At 29.8% G+C, this 19,567-nt stretch overlaps 1 protein-coding gene across 2 annotated transcripts in view; it reads right to left on the bottom strand.

The window, feature by feature from the left end:
* The window catches only part of LOC129906273 (protein phosphatase 1L), a 45,164-nt gene extending 25,597 nt beyond the window's left edge, over positions 1–19,567 (bottom strand). The window contains exons 1-2 of one of the 2 annotated variants that reach the window (XM_055981966.1): positions 19,056–19,567; positions 8,224–8,404 (exon numbers count right to left, since the gene is read on the bottom strand). In XM_055981966.1, the coding sequence (XP_055837941.1) occupies positions 8,224–8,404; positions 19,056–19,095 (221 nt within the window). In that variant the 5' untranslated portion in view covers positions 19,096–19,567. Of the gene's footprint in view, positions 1–8,223; positions 9,035–19,055 lie in introns of those variants that run through there. The other variant, XM_055981955.1, reaches the window with a different exon arrangement.

Below are 19,567 nucleotides of genomic sequence, written 5' to 3'. Positions count from 1 at the left end.
TGTTAAATTTCAAATCTTTTAACAAATCAAATTAATTTTTTTTCCTACATAGCTCTCTCGTCATCGCAAAGATCACATGCACGCTCGGTTGGGTTGCGTCACATTGCAAAACTTATTTTAAATTTGTTGTTCTCCTATCACACAACAGAAGAAAGACCCAACTGTTAGTTGTTGAGTATGTACAAAAAAAAAATAATAATAATTAGACTATAAAAATTCACATGTGAGATGTGTTCATTCGCCTCCCGGTACAAAGAGGTAAGTTTTTAGAATTAAAATTATAGGTATAACGTGTGTTGCTGGTTGCAGTAGTTCGGACCGGACCGAACCGAGTGCTGAGCGTCCAAGCGTTAATTTCACTTTTTGTTTTCATTTTGCATGTCACTTTGAAGTTTCATTTTTATTTTGTGACGACTATATTTAGTTATAATCTTGATTCTTATGTAATTAATATTGTTTAGTTTCAATTTTTACTTGATGTGGGGTTTTTGCATGGATTTCCAATTAAAACAGTCATAATTAGCGACAAGTGCATTCCGATGTAATGTAAGCTATAAGATGATTGCTTGATAGTGGCAGAGTCATGCGAACCCGTTGAAAGTAAAAAATAGTAAGGGGTGATCAGTAGTACATTTATGAGAAGTTGGACTTCCTTATACAATACTTATCAAGAGTTTTTATTAAACTCTTTTTTATTAAGCAAAATTGTATGTCCTTAATTTGATTGTAAAGCTAAATGCCCACCAAAGATCTTGTTCAGACTTTTGAATCAATTTTTATATTTTCAGCTTATCAATCCCTACCAACTTACTTTCACAACAACATGTATCTCAATACTTAAAACTTTTAACATCGCATTTTTTTACTCTAAGTTTTTTTGCTTCAAATGTTAAATAGGTACATTTTTAAACGATTTAAAAATGTATTTAAAAGATCAAATTCTTAATGACCAAATATTTTAAACTTAAATAGACTTTAAAAACTGATAAATAATTAACCCCCCGAGGCACTTTTATGAGTTTTTATATTCTTCGCGCAGTTATCTATCTAATTTGAAAGTTTCAACTTTGGGAAACTCAAATAAAATTATAAAAAATTACCCATTGGTCTTTAAAAACAAAAAAAAAATACTATTAATTGTGCTGTTTTCGAAATAATGTATGAAGATAATAAATTCAATTTGTTAATGATTTGAATTCGGTTTGGTTTGCTTTTATTTCACGGAAATGGTGAAGAGTAAAATGAAGTGCTGTTTGCAAACTTTGGGGTATGATTTAGGACTAAACTTAAGTGATATGCTATAAAAATATGTTGAAGAATTCACTTCTTGTTCATTGATTTAATAGCTTTTGATTTGTTGTGACTCGAACTTGAAAACTAACGATATAGTGATCGTACATCTAAATGAATTGATTACTGCAAAACGAAAGCATTCATTTCACCTGTTATCGTATTCAGATTTTGTAAAGCTGACGAATTGACAATTAGATTTTTTAATTACAATTACAGGAATTTTTGTAGTGACCTCTTCAACCATCAAAATATTTTAACCAATTTTTTTCAATCTTCCATTATTTTGGTACTTTTTGCACAAAATGAAATATTTCTATAAACTCTTTTGGTTCTTGGTTCTCATTGCAAATGAAACGATCATGCCGAATTTTATCCCAGTATCAACATGGGAAGTGGGTTTTCTGAAAATATGTACCTGTTGCACTGAAATAGTAACTTCATTAAAAGTACTTTTCTGCATAATCTCGCAAAAGCCCTAATGCCTGATTCACAATATTGCGAGACGACGAGACGAGAGCGTTGCGATAGTAAAATTGATATCTAGTTTACGATGTTTAGCCAACTAATTTCCTTCTTTTTACAAACATACTACTATTTCCTGTCAAAAATAGACAATTAACCAAACAAAATCTTAACATTACCAAATGGCTTAGGATTTAAATGACCAATTAAAAATCTCGTCTCGCTCTCGTCGTTTCGCAATATTGTAAATCAGTTTTTTGCTGATGGTGGCCAAACCCTCAACGGGATTGGTTGGGACCTTGGGTATGTGAGTAAGAGTATAGATGCCAACAATCCACCAGAAAATTGCTATTAATAATTTTGTCCGGGTCAAGCCTATTTTATGTCCAAATTCTTCGGCCTATAAATGGATCATAAATGCATTAAAAATATTTTGTTAAGGCTTAAAACGAAGCTTTAAAGAATTCGACAGACAATTTTGGGCTAAAATGTTTGTTTTTTTTTAAAGATGTATGGAATTTTATTCGCCCAAAAAGAATATTCTCATCCAGGTAAAAATGTTTTTGGGCTCTTTTCTTTACATTAAATTATTTGGCAAATATTTAATCGTACCAACATTTTAACATTTTAAAACACACCGTTCTTCTTTCGAAGACAATTTTTGTTTGAAGTTCGATATCAGATGGATCAATTCTAGACTTATCTGAAAAGGTTTCCGGAGAGCATTTCTTATTTTCTAGTGTTTTTGACAAATGTTAAAAAACTTACAAATCGTTAAAATTAACAAAACCCACTTACCACTTATTTAACAGCCAATGAAAATATTTCGTTGACGAATGGGCTTCATGCCAAAATGAAACAAGTAATTCAAAAATGACTTTTTGCAAGATTAAAGATTACTTTATTCCAATAACTTCTGCATTATTAACTCAAAACTGGTGATTTTTGAGTTATGACAGTATTCAAGTAAATGAGCGATTATGTTAAAAAAAATGGCATACATTAGAATATCGATTTTTAGTCTTAGTACTCGTGTGAAAAAATCACTTGTTACCGATTGAAATATACTAACGATAACGATTTGTATAATAATACAGCAAGCTGATTTTGAGGAGCAAGCTATTACGGAGTCCTTACTAGTAATTAGTGCTAAATTGACAATACTAAAGCTAAGTTTACATGGGTGAAGAAATGAATTGATACTTATTTGAGTACTAACGTTATTAATAGACCGGTAGTCGCCTTAAGACTCTACATATGAAGAAATTGGCCACTTGGTTTTATCGCCGGTGTGTAAGATGTCCATTTTTGAATTAGAACCGAAAACAAGACGGTTTTACTACTGACATTCTCTCATTGTACGGTGTTAGTTCAAAAAGGAACATCGTACACCGGCGATAAAACTGAGAGTGTAAATGCAGCTAAGCATTAAACTACATTTAATGCACTTTGCAGATCTTCGTCTTTGTTTTGCTTCTGTTTTTTTGATGAAAAAGGAAATACATCCTTTTTTTTAACAAGAAAATTAAAAGTTGCCATAGAATACGTCAAAAATTATATTTTTACGATCATACGTTAACGTTTTGACTTTTGCCGTATCTATTTAATCAGTAGAAAAATGTAGGGACAGTTAGCTTAAAAGCAAAAATGGAATGATAAAATGAAAAGTCGAATGAAAACTCCGATGGTAAAAACTTTATCATTTCATTTTTTCACAGAACCAGAATAAGGACCCAGACAAAACGTTACATTCCTTAAAATTAAAAAGAAAGATTTAGGAACACGAAGAAGATTTGACCTCAAACTTGAAGATGGAAGTTTTCTTTGTAAATTAAAAGCTAGCATGTGTGAACTTAAGGGAAATAAAAACAGGCAAACAAGGGCTAAGTTTTTAGCGTGTGCATGAAAATGATTGTCAAACAATACACACACCTTGCATAAATCGAATGAATTTTTTTCAGATTAATTTCACACTTTCACACATTCATTTAAATTAATTTTTTATTTAAAAATTATTTTTTTTTTTAATTCACTCAGTTTGTTTATTTTTTTTTAATTACTTCCAGTAGCCTTTTTTATGAAGTAAAACTTATTTTTTTTATGAAAATAAACTGGGCTTTAATAAAAAGCACAAAAAATTAATACTCATTAACGTGTTTTTTTGACTTAAATGATATGAAAGTGTAAAAAACAACTTAAAAAACGAAGAAAATTGTAATTGATGCAAAATTGTGGAGAAACGGTTGTCCGCAGAAAAAAAAGTTTTGAGACAAACTTAAACTGTAATAAATTCTTGATTGGTTGTAAAAAAAATCTTTCAAATCAAACGTAATTTGGCAAAGATACGGCCAGTTAAAGGACAAGAGAACAAAAATCATAAAAACCGTGGTAACTCGAAAACGGGACGATAACGAGAAAATTAGCTCTTAAGTTTTTCGACTTAAAATGACCTCAGAATCCATGGTTTTCATTTGGGGCGGTGACTGTGGGACACCCTGTATATAAAGTTTTATTATTAGCCAAATTTTAAAATTTTCTTACACCTACTACCTATGCATATTTGAATTATGTCGTTTTCTATTGACGAGATTTAGATTCAGATTTGTGAATCTGACAGCTGAAAGTGGTAGTGAAGAGAGGAAAAAAAATTAATCCGAGATTCAAAAATCTGAATCTCGATTTTTATCAAGATTCACAAATGCAAGCAAACGCACTTTCACTCACACTCCTGTGTTTGACATTTGTCAGAACATTTGTTGTTGTTTTATTTTAAAAAGGTTTTTTTTTTATATGAACAGATTGCATACACAATTACAAAACTAGATTTCATATTCTATGTGCAAGGAAAAATCTGAGATTTTTACACAAAAATCTTAAAAGCAAATAGAAAACGACATTAAATATGTTAATGTATATGACTTGAAGACTGAAAAATTTAACTCTTTTAAGAAAACTTTGCAAGCACAGTACAAATAATAACATTGGTGTACTGTGGTTGCATATGTTCATATAAAGTCTTCATCATTTTAGTCAGAATTAAGCTAATTGGAGAACAAATTGCAAGAATTCAAATCGGTGTGCACTTTGGCTGAAGAAATTAAATTGGTCTAACATTAAGAATCTAATGTTTATAATCTACATTAACGACATTGTTAGCGTCTTAAAATATTAGCTGCGTTCCTTTGGAAATATTTATCTACTTTTTAGTACTTAAAGCTGCTTTGAACTACTTTTTCAGTATAGCAAAAGAAGTTCAAAGTAGTTTTAAGTACTAAAAAGTATATAAATATTTCCAAAGGAACGCAGCTATTGTGATGATGTGTTTGCTGATGATGCTTTGATTTACTGTGCTTGGGAAACTATTGAAGAATGTCACAAGAACGTGCAAGAAGATCTTAATAGTGTTCATGAATGGCTGTGCCAAAATAAACTTAAATTAAATGCTCAAAAAACTAAATGTATGATATTATCAAATAAAACATTTTTTAATTTCAATGGCAATCTGATAATCGAAAATCAAATAATAGAAAAAGTTGATAAAATAAAATTCCTTGGCATTATGATAGATAGCAAACTTACTTTTGAAAGCCATATTGAATATACTTGCAAAAAAATTTCAAAAAAGATAGGTTTCTTAAAAAGAATTAGAAGAGATATAACTATGTTAACAGCAATTAATATTTATAATGTCATTGTTAAACCGCATTTCGAGTATTGTTCAACTATTTTGTTTTTATGTAATGAAAGTTCAATTGCCAGACTCCAAAAACTGCAAAATAAAGCAATGCGAAGCATTTTAAAATGTAATAAATATACGTCAATTAATTTTATGTTAGAATCCTTAAAATGGCTTACAGTTAAACAAAGAATTGTTATGATTTATGAATATGTTAATGTTTGTCTTTAAAATTAAAAATAATTTAATGCCAGTATATTTGTCCAGATATGTTCAGTATGTTCGTGAAGTTCAAACTCATGCACTTAGAAATATGAATGATATGAGACTGCTTAATTTTATAACTGCCAGAGCTCAAAATTCCCTTATATACAAATAATCCAGTTAAATAAGGGTTTAACCTCGGAATGAATGTTAGTAGAAATTTTTTTTGCTCAATATCTTCCTTTTGCCATTCTATAACATATCTCAAAAGTCTAGAAAAATCTCATGTCCGCTTGTCGCGATTTCAAGGTCATATCGCGAAATGGAGATTTTCAAAATTAGCAAAAATAGGCTATGGTAGTATATACACATATGATACATGATTTCAAGGTATTTTTTAATGCTGATTCCAAAAAATCTAAAATCAAGACAATCTGACGTCTCTGGAAAAAGTTATACCTGTTTTTCATCTGTCAACTCATATTATTATAACAGTTGCAAACTTACTGCCGAAAAACCCTTAAAAGTTATGGTAGATGAACCAAATTTTGCATGAAGATTTTAGAATCCATCATTATTAAAAATCAAAACAATCCCTTACAAAAAATATATATACCTACGAAATAATGGTATTTTTTGATGGAGGGGCAAATTTTAGGATATGCACTAAAGAAGATTCTTGTTCATCTTAGGAATAAGTGCAAATAGGCTAATTTCATTCATTTTAATCTTTGTTTGGATATTCTTTAACTACCCTCAAAAATCTAAAAATATCTCATGTCCGCAAGTCCTAATTTTCTTGGTTTGAAAATAAGGTGTAGATTTTAAAAAATTAATAAGAAAAGTTTAAATTTTTATATGTATACCAACATAAGCGACATGATTTAAAGGTATTTTTTAACACTAATTCCAACAAAACTCACAAACAAGTCAACCTGACCATCCCTGAAAAGTAATGCACCTTATTCATGTTGATCTGACACAAATATCTGAAGTGTAGTTTTCCAATTTTTTTAAATCTGCACCTTATTTTCAAACCAAGAAAATTAGGATTTGCGGATATGAGATTTTTTTAGATTTTTGAGGGTAGTTAAAGAATATCCAAACAAAGATTAAAATGAAAAAAATTAGCCTATTTGCACTTATTCCTAAGATGAACAAGAATCTTCTTTAGTGCATATCCTAAAATTTGCCCCTCCATCAAAAAATACCATTATTTCGTAGGTATATATATTTTTTGTAATGGATTGTTTTGATTTTTAATAATGATGGATTCTAAAATCTTCATGCAAAATTTGGTTCATCTACCATAATTTTTAAGGGTTTTTCGGCAGTAAGTTTGCAACTGTTATAATAATATGAGTTGACAGATGAAAAACAAGTATAACTTTTTCCAGAGACGTCAGATTGTCTGATTTTAAATTTTTTGGAATCAGCATTAAAAAATACATTGAAATCATGTATCATATGTGTATATAATACCATAGCCTATTTTTGCTAATTTTGAAAATCTCCATTTCGCGATTTGACCTTGAAATCGCTACAAGCGGACATGAGATTTTTCTAGACTTTTGAGATATGTTATAGAATGGCAATAGGAAGATATTGAGCAAAAAAAATTTCTACTAACATTCATTCCGAGATTTACCCCTTTTTTCTCCTTATTTTACTGTATTAAAAGGTTTTAAGATTTTTAATAAATTACCGAGTCATGTCAAATGTGAAACAAATATTAAAAGAATTAAGAGAAGCATTGTGGAATTTGTAAGACTGAAATATTAATTAAGTATTTATAAACATATTTAAATTTTAAAACTTGTTAATTGTAACTAAAGCCTAAATAATGTGCTAATAAAATATTTATCTATCTATCTATCTATCTATCTTTTCGTTCATTGCCTACAACACTTTTTTTTTCTCAAAATGTTTAAAATGTATTTTAATTACACTTTCCTTTCAGCTGATTAATAATATAGGTAGGTATTCTTTCCAAATAATTGTGCATTGTCATTCTAATTTAATAAATCGAAACATAATCAACAATTAAATTATAACTAACCGGCAATCTACCTAGTCGTAGCAATTGTGTAATAAGTTTACAAACATTTTATATTCGACCTCAAGTCCTTTCTTATCACCAACTAATGCATCAGTTATAAAGAAAGAGAATTTTCCAGAAGTAGAAAAAAAAAAAAATACAAATTATGAAAAAGTACATTTGCACATTGTCAAGCGAGCAAAGTCTACCCAAGTACTAACTGCGTCAAGATATAATAGTTGCAATTTGCACGCGATTCCCTCTTTTTCTTCTATAAATAGATTAACCTCATTAAACTGCGCAGCAAAAGAAAAAAACAGTCTTCAATTGTAAAAATGCAATGAACTCCAAGTCCAAATGCAATTGCAATTGCAGCCGCCCCAAACCGAAAAACCAACCACATTTTCCATCGGTTCGGTATCGATTTTTTCTTTTCCCAGTTTTCTATTGCATTTCAAATACTTCCACTCAACCTACGACCAAACAAGCTTCTTAAAAAAATATACAAAATGCAATAATTTGAAAGAGTCATATAATAATCAACACTTACCTATCTTCCATTCGAGGTCTTCTTCCGAGTATAGCAAACGCCGAACTCTGTTGCTGCACCTCCTCCCAACATTGATGATCTGCCGATCCAGATCCATCAATCAGTTTCATTCGATTCGCCTTCTGGCGACCCAAAGTCGCCTGCAGTCGGCCGAGCAGTCCACGACCCCAAACATCAACCGCTTGCAAATAAACAAGAAATATGAAAAGAATAATGCCACAGAAAATGACTTCCGGACGAAGGACATATAAACGGCATAGTTTCCACACGTAAGCCAGCGGGGAATTAATCGAAGAGAGGCCGACGGCAAATTTGGACAGAATCTTCATGTGGGAGACGTATGTTTGGTAAAAGACCTTGTCCTCAAGCTCATCATCCATTAAAAGGGATAATTTTGCGGATTGTGTCGGTCGTCGAAAAGGACTTGGAATTTTTGTCGGATTCCCAAAGAAGGATCCGATGTGTCTTTTTGGAGAAACCGGCTTTGGGCAAAGTTTAATTGAAAAATATGCACAAAAAAAAAAAACTACACACGTTGTGAACAAAAATTGGGAATATAATTTTTTGTTTTGTGTACTTATCAAAATTACTGTTTATTTTTTATTGTTTACCCAAAAGAATATAAAGTTGACAACTAAAAAATATGACTTGAATTTTTTCTTGAAAAGAATTCTCCACAGCCTAAAAATTTCGTAGGAAATTATGTATGTTTGTTTTATAAAAAAGAAAATCTATATATTTTATTGAGTTTATTTCCAGTTTATATATTTTTTTGTTTTTTCTTCTTATTTTTAATATTTTTTTTTTTCACAAAAATTTATTTTCGGGGTTCTTTAAAAACGATTCACTTGTTGACAATTTGAAAATTCGCCGTCGACTGGTGAGCGAGCAAAAGGCGAAAATACAAAATAGCGGAACTTTTGAGAAATGTCATTGTTTAGTGTTCGATGGGGGAGTGGGAAATTTCCCTTTTTGTATGTGTCAGTGTCAGAAAGTAAAATAGAGCGAATTCGGAAGGGGTTATTGTTTTAGCGATTATTCGATACTTTGTTTTAGTTATGTGTGTTTAATTTTTGTGATTTATAAATAACTAACAAATTTAGTTTACTCAGCGAATGATAAAAGATATTTTTTTTTGTGCTGGCAGACTTTTGGGCGTATTTGAATTGAGGCATTGATTGTTTATTTTAATTTTAAAATTGACTTAGGGGAGAGGTGAGACAGCAAGCACAGAAACGCTAGTTTGGATCAAAACTTTTATTTTTTACGTTTATTAATTAATTATAATTTTTCAAGAAATGACAAAAAGTAAACAGTGAGACATAGATTTAAAGAAATCTATGAATTGAAAATGAATTCAATATGATTTTGTAGTGATTTTTCTCAATTAGCTCAATGGGACAGGATGATTTCTAACAACTTTTTTTCTGTTAATCTGTAATTGTTACCAGATGTCTTATCTAAATGCAACAGTACGTATAAGTAGCATCTTACGGCCATATTATTCACTAGTTTAAAAAATACATCTGGATGTAAACAAATGTCAAAAATAAATCCAATTCCATAATATTCACTAGAGTAAGTTCGGGTAATGTGGTATAGGTTGGTAATGTGGTACACTAGACTGATTCAAAAAAAAAATTTTTTTTTTGTTCAAAGCTTTGTTGAAAATATTTTTGGAAATGACGATAAAAAAATACTGTAAAAGTTTTAGCCCTTAATGTTAACATTTAGTACCGCCGCATCGCAAATTTCTATTTGTTTATTTGTGTTTAGATTTTTTTATCTTTATAATGGTTCATTAAAAAGGCTAGATTTAATCATTTTCTAGTATAAAATTGAACGCTCTACAAAATTGCATTTATAAAATTTAAAAAAAACGGACACGAAAAATTAATTAAAATAATTTTTAGTTGAAAAAATGAATAATTCAAATTTATTGAAGAAATCTAATATGATAGTATTAGGGGTTTGAGAGTTATATAGAAGGATCTGTGAAACCAAAACACAACATAGAATACAAATATTAGAAAATTTTGCCAAATTTTTTGAAAAACCTAATAATTTCGTCAAAAAATCGGAAAAAAATGAGAAAAAATACTTTTTATATTTTAAAGTTGAATAACTTCGAAACGCGGGGGTAAATCAAAAAAATTATTAAGAGCTTTTTTGTAGAGCGGACAATTTTATAAAAGAAAATGATTTTGTCAAGCCTTTTGGATGAACCATTAAAAAGATAAACCATTCTAAACACAAATACACAATCTTTCCCATACAAATCGTATGGGAAATAGATTAAGGGCTGAAACTTTTACAGTATTTTTTTATCGTCATTTCCAACAATATTTTCAACAATGCTTTGAACAAAAAAAAAATTTTTTTTTAATCAGTCTAGTGGTACACATTGTTTTCTAAGAAACTAAAGATATTAAAAGGACGTCTTTTGAAGCAATAGGTGACAACTTTTGTTTAACCAAAAATGTGTACTCAAAAACACAAAAATATTCCATACATTTCAAAAAATTGATAAATCTATATAAACGGTTACGTGGACTTTTTTTGGGTGCCTTACAAAATGCATTCCCAAGCGTTTAAAAAGCAATATTTACAAAAATGTATTTTTTAAATAGAACAGTTTGCTATTGATTTACGTGATTCCGATATGAGTTTGGTTCAAATCTAATTTTTAATATATTTTTTTAATGTTTTGTGCAATATCTCTGTTTCCGCTAATGTGGTATACTTACAATACTCTAATGTGGTATAGTAAACTCCTTTAGATTATGCCAAAATGAAATTAATATTTTATCTTAAATTTAACAAAACATAAGTTATTTTTAATCTTCTTATGTTTTTTCTTTCATTCATAACAAAAACAAATAAAAACATCTGTCTTGGTTATTTCAAAAATGAAGACACTCATAAAATATATAATATTGTATAGGAAAAGTGTATACCACATTAGCAGACGTATGTGTACCACATTACCCTCCACTTTCCAAATGTGGCATTTTCGAGGTCACTGCACTTTTTAATATAAAACTTTTTTTCTGAAACGGAAAACCACTGCAAAACATTCAAAACACGAAAATAATATACCATTGCATATCTTCACATCTTCCGATAAGTTTGATATATTATTTTCCGAAATATATTCCAAAAAGAAACATGTATACCCCAATACCCGACTTTACTCTACTTAAATCCAATCTTAAATCCAATTTTTTAAATCCAATCTCCTTAAATCCAAACAAATTTAAACTGCTCTCTGGAGGTCTGTTTAACTTTATAAATCCAGATGTAAAATTCATTTTCACAGTGATCAGTTGTTTTGTCAAGTATTTTGTGAAGGAAAAATAAACATAAATGCAAATTATACAAAATTTATTGAATAATCACATAATTTTTTTGAGTGAATAATATGAACAAAAAATTAAATCCTTGGATTTATGAAATTCAGATTTAATGGATTGGATTTAAAATTAACTTTAATCAAAACTAAATCCAGAGTGAACAATATGGCCGTTAGTGTTGAATTTTAGTTTAAATCTTGGAAACAGAAAGTATTTTGTGAGATAAAATACATATCGTATTGAATCAATTTGTTCATATAAGATATAAGTGAAGAAAATACATAATTAAATAAATTCAACAATATTTTAAACACATGCAGCCCTATTTATAAACTCATCATAGACAGTGCATAGCATTATGTACTCTTTATAATTTCTTTAAACAAAAAATTGTTATTTACCTATACACTTTATGCTACGTTTACTAGAGGTTGTATAAGCTAAATGTGTTTTTAGGTTATTTAGAGCCTGAATAAGAATATATTTTGCTTAAATGTCATTTGAACATCACATAATTTTCAGAAAAACAAAACATAGCAATGATTTGTATATTTATTTTTCATTGAAGAATTCATTTTTTGGATTACATTTGCAATTAAGTGAACAATTTGCAATCAACTAAAGCCCTGTTCCTTTGGAAGGTGGCAAAGTACTACTAGTAGCTTACTAGCGATTTTCAATGGAACGCACTTTCAACGAATTCAATACAAATCGTATCTACTCGGGAAGAAGAGCATGATTAGATGATAGGACTAGATTAACCAAAACATCTACTAGTAGTAAACTACCACCTCCAATGGAACAGGGCTTAAAACAAAAAATAAGAAATTTGGAGATTTGTTCCTGATATAATTTCCTGATTTATATTATGTATGTACATACCTATATGTCAGCTATTACACGAAGCCTCAAGAGGCTTGACTCTTTTTTCTAATTTTCTTTTGATAATAATTCTGTGAGGCGCGTACTATTACATGATGCCTCTTGAGTCCAGGCCTCAAATTTGACATTTCTCTTTTGATTTAAAATGTGTTGTTGTTGTATTGCACCAAGAAGCAAAAAGGAATGAAAGGGAATTTTGAAAAAAGAAAAAGTGGAAAAAGAAACGTCAAAAAAGAGTCTCAGAATTCCGACCCACGACTCTCTGGTCGGATAATTTTTCGTTTCATCTTTTTTTTTCTTTTGCACTCATTACGTTTGAAAAGAGGCGCGCCTCTTGAGGCTTCATGTAATAGCTGACTATGACATCCAAAACTTCCGCTCAGGTTTTTTTTTTCGAATCAGATGGAGTTGTTTTATCGACAGATGGAGTTGTCTGTCGTGTTTAAAAGTACTAATTTTCCATTTTTAGCACTTATTTGGACACAAACCTAGCATAACTATTGCTGCGTTCCTTTGGAAATATTTATCTACTGCTTAGTACTTAAAGCTGCTTTGAACTACTTTTTCAGTATAGCAAAAGTAGTTCAAAGTAGTTTTAAGTACTAAGCAGTAGATAAATACTTCCAAAGGAACGCAACTTATAATGGCTAAGAAATGTTTTATAAATAGAAATTTATGTGACGTTGCATAAAGGCTACATAAAACTTTATGTATTGTATAACTATGGAGCTGTTTCATGAAATCTAATAAATAAGGCTGATGATAATTAAAATGGGTTTGCCTTCTTATAGCCTGTATTCACTAGAGCCCAAATGATATAGTTACGCAAATTATCTCATTTCTAATGTCAAATCCTATAGAAAAAAAAAAATTGAATTTGAAATATGAACTGACCTCCTTTGCGAAATTATTTCATTTGGGCTGTAGTGAAAACGCTATTAGTTTTAAAAATATTTTTTTTTACTTGTTCATAATCTGATAAAAAAGTTACGTATACGCCATAGGTACCTTCAAGAACAATTATGTTCATAGGTAGTTGAGAAGCGAGTTGTGGAAGCCACATCTGTCAATTCAATATGGTGTGACCACAAACAAACAATCGCATTTTTGGTAGCCTTAATAGTAGTCTGTACTAAATGTATCAGTTTTAGGAGAAGAGAATAACAGCTAGTTAAGGATGCTGCTACTGCCAGCCTTGTGACCGCAAAAAAAAACTCGGAACTAATTTCGAGCGGCTGGCACCAGCTCGCTGTGACCCACGCTTTAAGCCTAGTACGCTGCTAAAGCGAAACGAAAAATTTTCAACAGCGAACATGTAAACAAAAAAATACCATCGGGTATTATAGCAAAGAAAAAATAATTAATATAGAAGTAAAAGAATTCAAGAAAAAACATCAGAAAATAAGTTTAAAATCAAAAACAAAACAAATTTAATTTCGTTCAAGATTTCATTAACGAAATTTTGTATGGAAAATTTCATTTCGCATCAGCAGCGTACCGGCTTTAGCTAAAAATAAATTCCTTACAAAACATAATAGTCTTGTTGGACAAAACTGTCCCAGTCTCAGAATAAAAGTTCTTATAAATTGTAAAATCAAAGAAAAGCTTTGAAATTATACCTACAGTTTAAAGCAAAACTCTCATCACAATGCCGTAGCCAATACTGTTTTTGAGCTGAATTTCTTGTTATGTGGCTAAACTTTTTCATCTTATAGTTTTATATATTTGTCTGTTGCCATTTTCCTCTTGAAAAAAGTTAAAAATCCAAAAAATGAAAACAATATATAAAAAAACAAATTTTTGTATCATTAGCCGTGTTTTTTCGGTTTTTTTACCCTTTCACAATTAAGGATTATTTAAAATAAATATAGTAATCGATTGTTGTTGGTTTACAAGACAAAATGTTTACTCAGTAAAATACTGAGTACCACAAAATCAGTAAAATACTATTTAAATTGCATGTTACATTTTTCGTTATTGATAAGAAAAAAATATAGTTGGTTTGGAAATTCCAAGGAACTGGTTACAGTATGCACAAAAACGGAGAATAATCTATCTGAAAATTTTATTTGTTTTTCAAGCTTTTATTTCATGTGTAATCGACCTAAACAATATATATTTGTTTAATTAACTACAAAAAAATATAAATAAAACAGACAAATTGACCGATGTCACTTATAAATTCCCATATTAAAAAAAAAATTGCCGCAAACCGATTTTTTTATCAACTCACTTTAATTTGTCTTATAAAAGAGTAACCTTGTCGATTTTGTAAGGGAATACCGTTGTTCAAAATAGTAAGCTCTAATTTGTTGCAGAGTTATTTATAGGCACAAAAAGCTTTTCAAATGTTCTAAAATGTATTCTTTTTTTTTAACATCGAGGGTTATCGTACTTTTTATCGTACTACATGGATCTACATTTCATCAAATAATTATAGCAGCAATTTATTACACGAAAAATTATGTTAAGCATAAAATAAATCTTTTGAGACTAAACCACTTTGTCAAACAATGGCTTAAATGCTTTCGTGTCCATATTTTCATTACAAAGGAAATTTCTAATTACCTTTTCAGGTAATAAATTAACCTTTCCTTTGACAACACGTAAAGATACGGGTGTGCATTTTACACTTCTTATGAATAAAGGATTTGCAATATAAACTTCCCACGTGACTATTTCAAAATACATCGACACAATTTTCATGTATTGAGCCTAGCCTCTGATTTGACACATGTCTTTGACCCAGGGGCCCAATCCAAGAGTGAGTTTTTATGTGTACACCCAAAAAAGTACTGTAAATTGCCTTGCGAACAAGCAGAGAAAAACTCTCACAAAAAACTCACGTTTTTTTTCCCAAAATAATTTTTGGGATATTTGCAATGTTATTTCATTTTGCTGCAATTTGGTCACCCTCCACTTATTTCAAAGTTTCCATTTAAAAGACAATTTTTTAATTTTTAATAAATAAATAAAATATAATGCCTTTAAATTGGGCACAAAATGAATTGGTATGATTGAAATCCCTTTTAAAACTTCCCTTCGGAGGTCAATAGAGGTCTATGGAAAATCTGTTCATCATAAAATTATCTACAAATATTGCCTTATGCATTTTTCTGTAAATCCAACCGATTTCGGACTATATTATAACGTAGTCATTCAAACTACATCAATTGGTTCAAAGTTTCGATATGACTCTTAGAAGTAGTCTAAGATTGATTTGGGGTGTTTTGACCCTCAAATGTTTTTACCCTGAGACCAAAACGTCTCAGGGTAGGTAATTTTTAATTTTGAGGGTCAAAATTAATTGCTAAAATTTTATTAAATAGTTAGTTAGTAGCTAAGTAACTTAGTAAGTTAGTTTGAATAGCGATTACAAGTGAAACTTATAAAAAACGTATTAATAAAAAGCAAAAGAGATTACACATGTATTTTCAGTATTCAAATACTGAATTATTCACTCTTAAATAAAACAAACCTATTATTACGTATCATGTATTATACCTACGCTTGAAACAGCTCTATTCCGAAAACGGTTGGATTTACAGAAAAATATATAAGCCAATATTTGTAGATAATTTTATGACGAACAGATTTTCTATAGACCCCTATTGACCTCCGAGCAACAGGTCACGAGATATATGCGAACCTTTTGTGACCTTTTGACCTCTATAACTTCTAATGCGGACGCGATATCAATGTCGATTTTTCACATCTTCATAACAACGCCGTAACGAAGGTCTATACCAAAATCGAGCCCAGTAGGAATTTTTCCGCAGATAAAACCTAAAAATTACTGGACTATAAGGCTTAAAGCAGTAATCATAAAATACTAAACGCACTAAAAATTAAGAATGTGATAGGTTTGTCGGAGTTTAATAATAACTTTACTGCGGAAAAATTATTCAAACTCAATTTCCCATATTAACTAATAAAATAATAAAAAAAAATACAAAAACTGCGACAATTTCACATTTTGTCAATAAAATAAGAAACCTAAATAAATAATTCGAACCAATACAAAAAATAAATAAATAAAGTACTCGTGCCTATTGACGTTTTATTTAATGATACACCACTTTAATACTCATTCTCTAGTCACCTAGTTCTAGAAAATGTTCGAACTTGAGGTGGCAAAGAAAGACCCAACATTGACTTTATAAGAAAAAATCAATATAAAATATAAGGTATATCTTTTATTAATGGTAATTTGTTTCAAATCGATATATAAACTCAAACCCAAATACAACAGGTGTAGAAGGTACACCTCCACCTAAATAAAGTTCAAACTGAGAGAGTGTTTTTAATGGATTTATTTTATCTAACCTACGCCAAGTCTATTTAAACAAACACTAATTACATACTCCTCCAACCAGCGTTACCGTTAAGCGACTTTAGTCGCTATTAGCGACCTTTTTGAAGCCTTAGCGACCAAGCGACGACTTTTTATTTAAAGCGACTTTTTCACTAATTTCATAATAGCGACTTTTTTTTTTCTTTCTAAAAATTGTATTTCTTTTTTAATTCTGAACATTTAGGCCCAATTTATTCACTCTCCATTATTTTTAAAGGCTCCATTAAAAATTATAAAACTGTCAAATCGCATACAAATTTTAAAATTTCCCTTTTTTAATGGCGACTTTAAATTTAATGGAGTGTGAATAAATTGGACCTTAGAGCTTCAAATTTGTGTTTCTTTTTTCGTTCTGAACGTATTCTGAGCTAGTTCAGAGCACCATCGATGGACTCAGAATAAAATAACTGAGCAGACCGAGTTGAATGCTGAAGGCTGAACACAAGCATTTAGCAAGTGAAATTGAAAAAAATTTCAAACAAATAAAATAATGGCGCAAGAGTGCAGTAGTCGTTCTAGTTTTTTATTTTTATTTGACCCTTTTGGACCCAGCGTTACTCTCATGTAACATATTTTTAAAAATTCGTAAAAAATATTCCATTAAATATTTTTTTAGGTTTCGATGGCTTAATTGAAAGATAATAATGCCTATTTATTTATTTAATATGTTATATGGGTACATAAGAAATAAACTTAAATACTAACAATGGAATTATTAAACTACTGGATTATTACAAAAATTTAGTCAAATATCATACCTTTAATTTTTGTTAATCGAAAAAGGGACTGATATTCACATTTTTTTCTTTTTTTTGCAAACATTTTTTTTATATATGGTCATAGTTTTGAAAAAAAGATATAGAAAATGTTAATGCAATGAAAAAAAATGTTAATTTTCAATGAAAAAATTTAGTGAGAACAGCATTTTGAAGGCAATTTAATCTTCTTTTTTTCTTTGGAGCAATGTTTATGTCTATCTCAACCCAAAAAAAATGTATAACTAAAAAAACAAAAAAACTCAAAAAATCGATTTTTTTGATATTTTTTTATGATTGTTTCGACTATTGTGGTATGGAAATTTTTTTTTCAATTTTTAAAAAACATTATTCCAATAGGAAATTTAATTCTCTATAAAAAATTTTATATGCAATATATCAAAATTTTGCTTGTTTTACGAGGTATATTGAAAAAACCAAAAAGGGGGCTTTTGCACCCCTATCTTCAGTTTCCACCCTCTCATTTAATAGCACTCCGCAATTTTATCTTCTTTTATAACCCATTCACCGATTCCTGCAATAAAAACCCGTGAACGTCTTAGTTCCTTTCTAAACTACATAATCAATAGCCTATTAAGATCCTACAATGAAGACTGTTCTTTTTTTAGTTTCTAATTTCGTTATTGTTAATGAAAACTTTGTTTCAAGACAACTTATGTTTATTTTTCTATGTAAAAACATATGAAAACGATTTAGCGACTTTTTATTTTTATATAGCGACTTTTTCCACAAAAAAGCGACTTTTTTTCAATTTTTCAGGTTAGCGACCTTTTTTTTCTAAAAGCGACTTTTTTAGCGACCTTTCAAAAATTTTCAACGGTAACGCTGCCTCCAACCTAACTTCTTCATGTCGCTCGGTCGGCATAAAAATCACGGAAATTACACAAACAAAAAAAATAGTAAACATTTAAAGTACACTCTCATTCATTAATGCAAACAAATAATATTCACAATTTACGTCTACTAAAGTGCGAGTGCGCAATTTATTTACATGGATGTAGAAGATTAATAAGCTCTTCGAGATATACAATATACGACACGACACGCTGATGCCATGCACGCTATTGAAAAAAAAGTTATGACGAAAAAAACGCGCGACGCTCATCGTGTGCGCGGCTAACGGTAAGTCATTTTCATTTCAATTTCACCCCAACTGACAGTAACGTGTGGACACTATCCGCAAAAGAGCATATATTATTTTATTGATGCAATTTGTTGCAAGAGGGTGATCTTTCGTTTGGTTTTTTTTGTTTTTTTGTCAATTGGCCAAATATTTATAAATAATTTATAAGCAAAAAGAACAACAGGAAAAATTATTATAATTCATGTGTTTTCATTAATTTATTATTGTAACACTTTGAAATCTTAGAAAAAAAAACAAATTTAACCTTGTAACTCGAAGTTTTCGTTAAACTTTCGTTAAGTTACATATTTTCACTTCTAAACAAATACTGTAGATTGATATACCTCCATTTATTGACAGTGACTTCTTGATGGACCGTTTCATGGCGTTTTTTTCTTTCGTTAAGTTTAGTTTGTTTTCTTATGTTATTGTTGACATTCTTTCGTTAAGTTACACTTTCGATATTTCAATTAAAATATCTCACCATTATTTGCAACTAATTTAATGATTCACATTCAATTTAAACACAACCCGAGTTAAATCGACCTTAACTTTCGTTGATACGAATTCTATTAGAACTGAACCGTACCGAAGCCCAAATGGAAGAATATTGTATATTTTTTTGTTTTGTATTTCTTTTAAAAATACCCCAAAATCCCCGCCAGACAAGTAGAAGAAAACACAACTGTGGTGACACTCAATTAAAAAAGGTATAAGGTGTAAGGGATGTTATATTGGGGCCTTCGCTCGCGCGCCTCTTCCCTTTTTCTTGAAAAACAAAACAAAAACACTTGCACTGCACTCTTTTTCCGCAAATACTGACTGAGTCGAAAACTAGAAGGTTTCTAGAGAATAT

Source organism: Episyrphus balteatus, chromosome 1 (assembly GCF_945859705.1).
Source record: "Episyrphus balteatus chromosome 1, idEpiBalt1.1, whole genome shotgun sequence".
Classification (NCBI taxonomy): domain Eukaryota; kingdom Metazoa; phylum Arthropoda; class Insecta; order Diptera; family Syrphidae; genus Episyrphus; species Episyrphus balteatus.
Note: the sequence above shows the minus strand (reverse complement) of the source record. Positions and strands in the feature narration are given on the sequence as shown.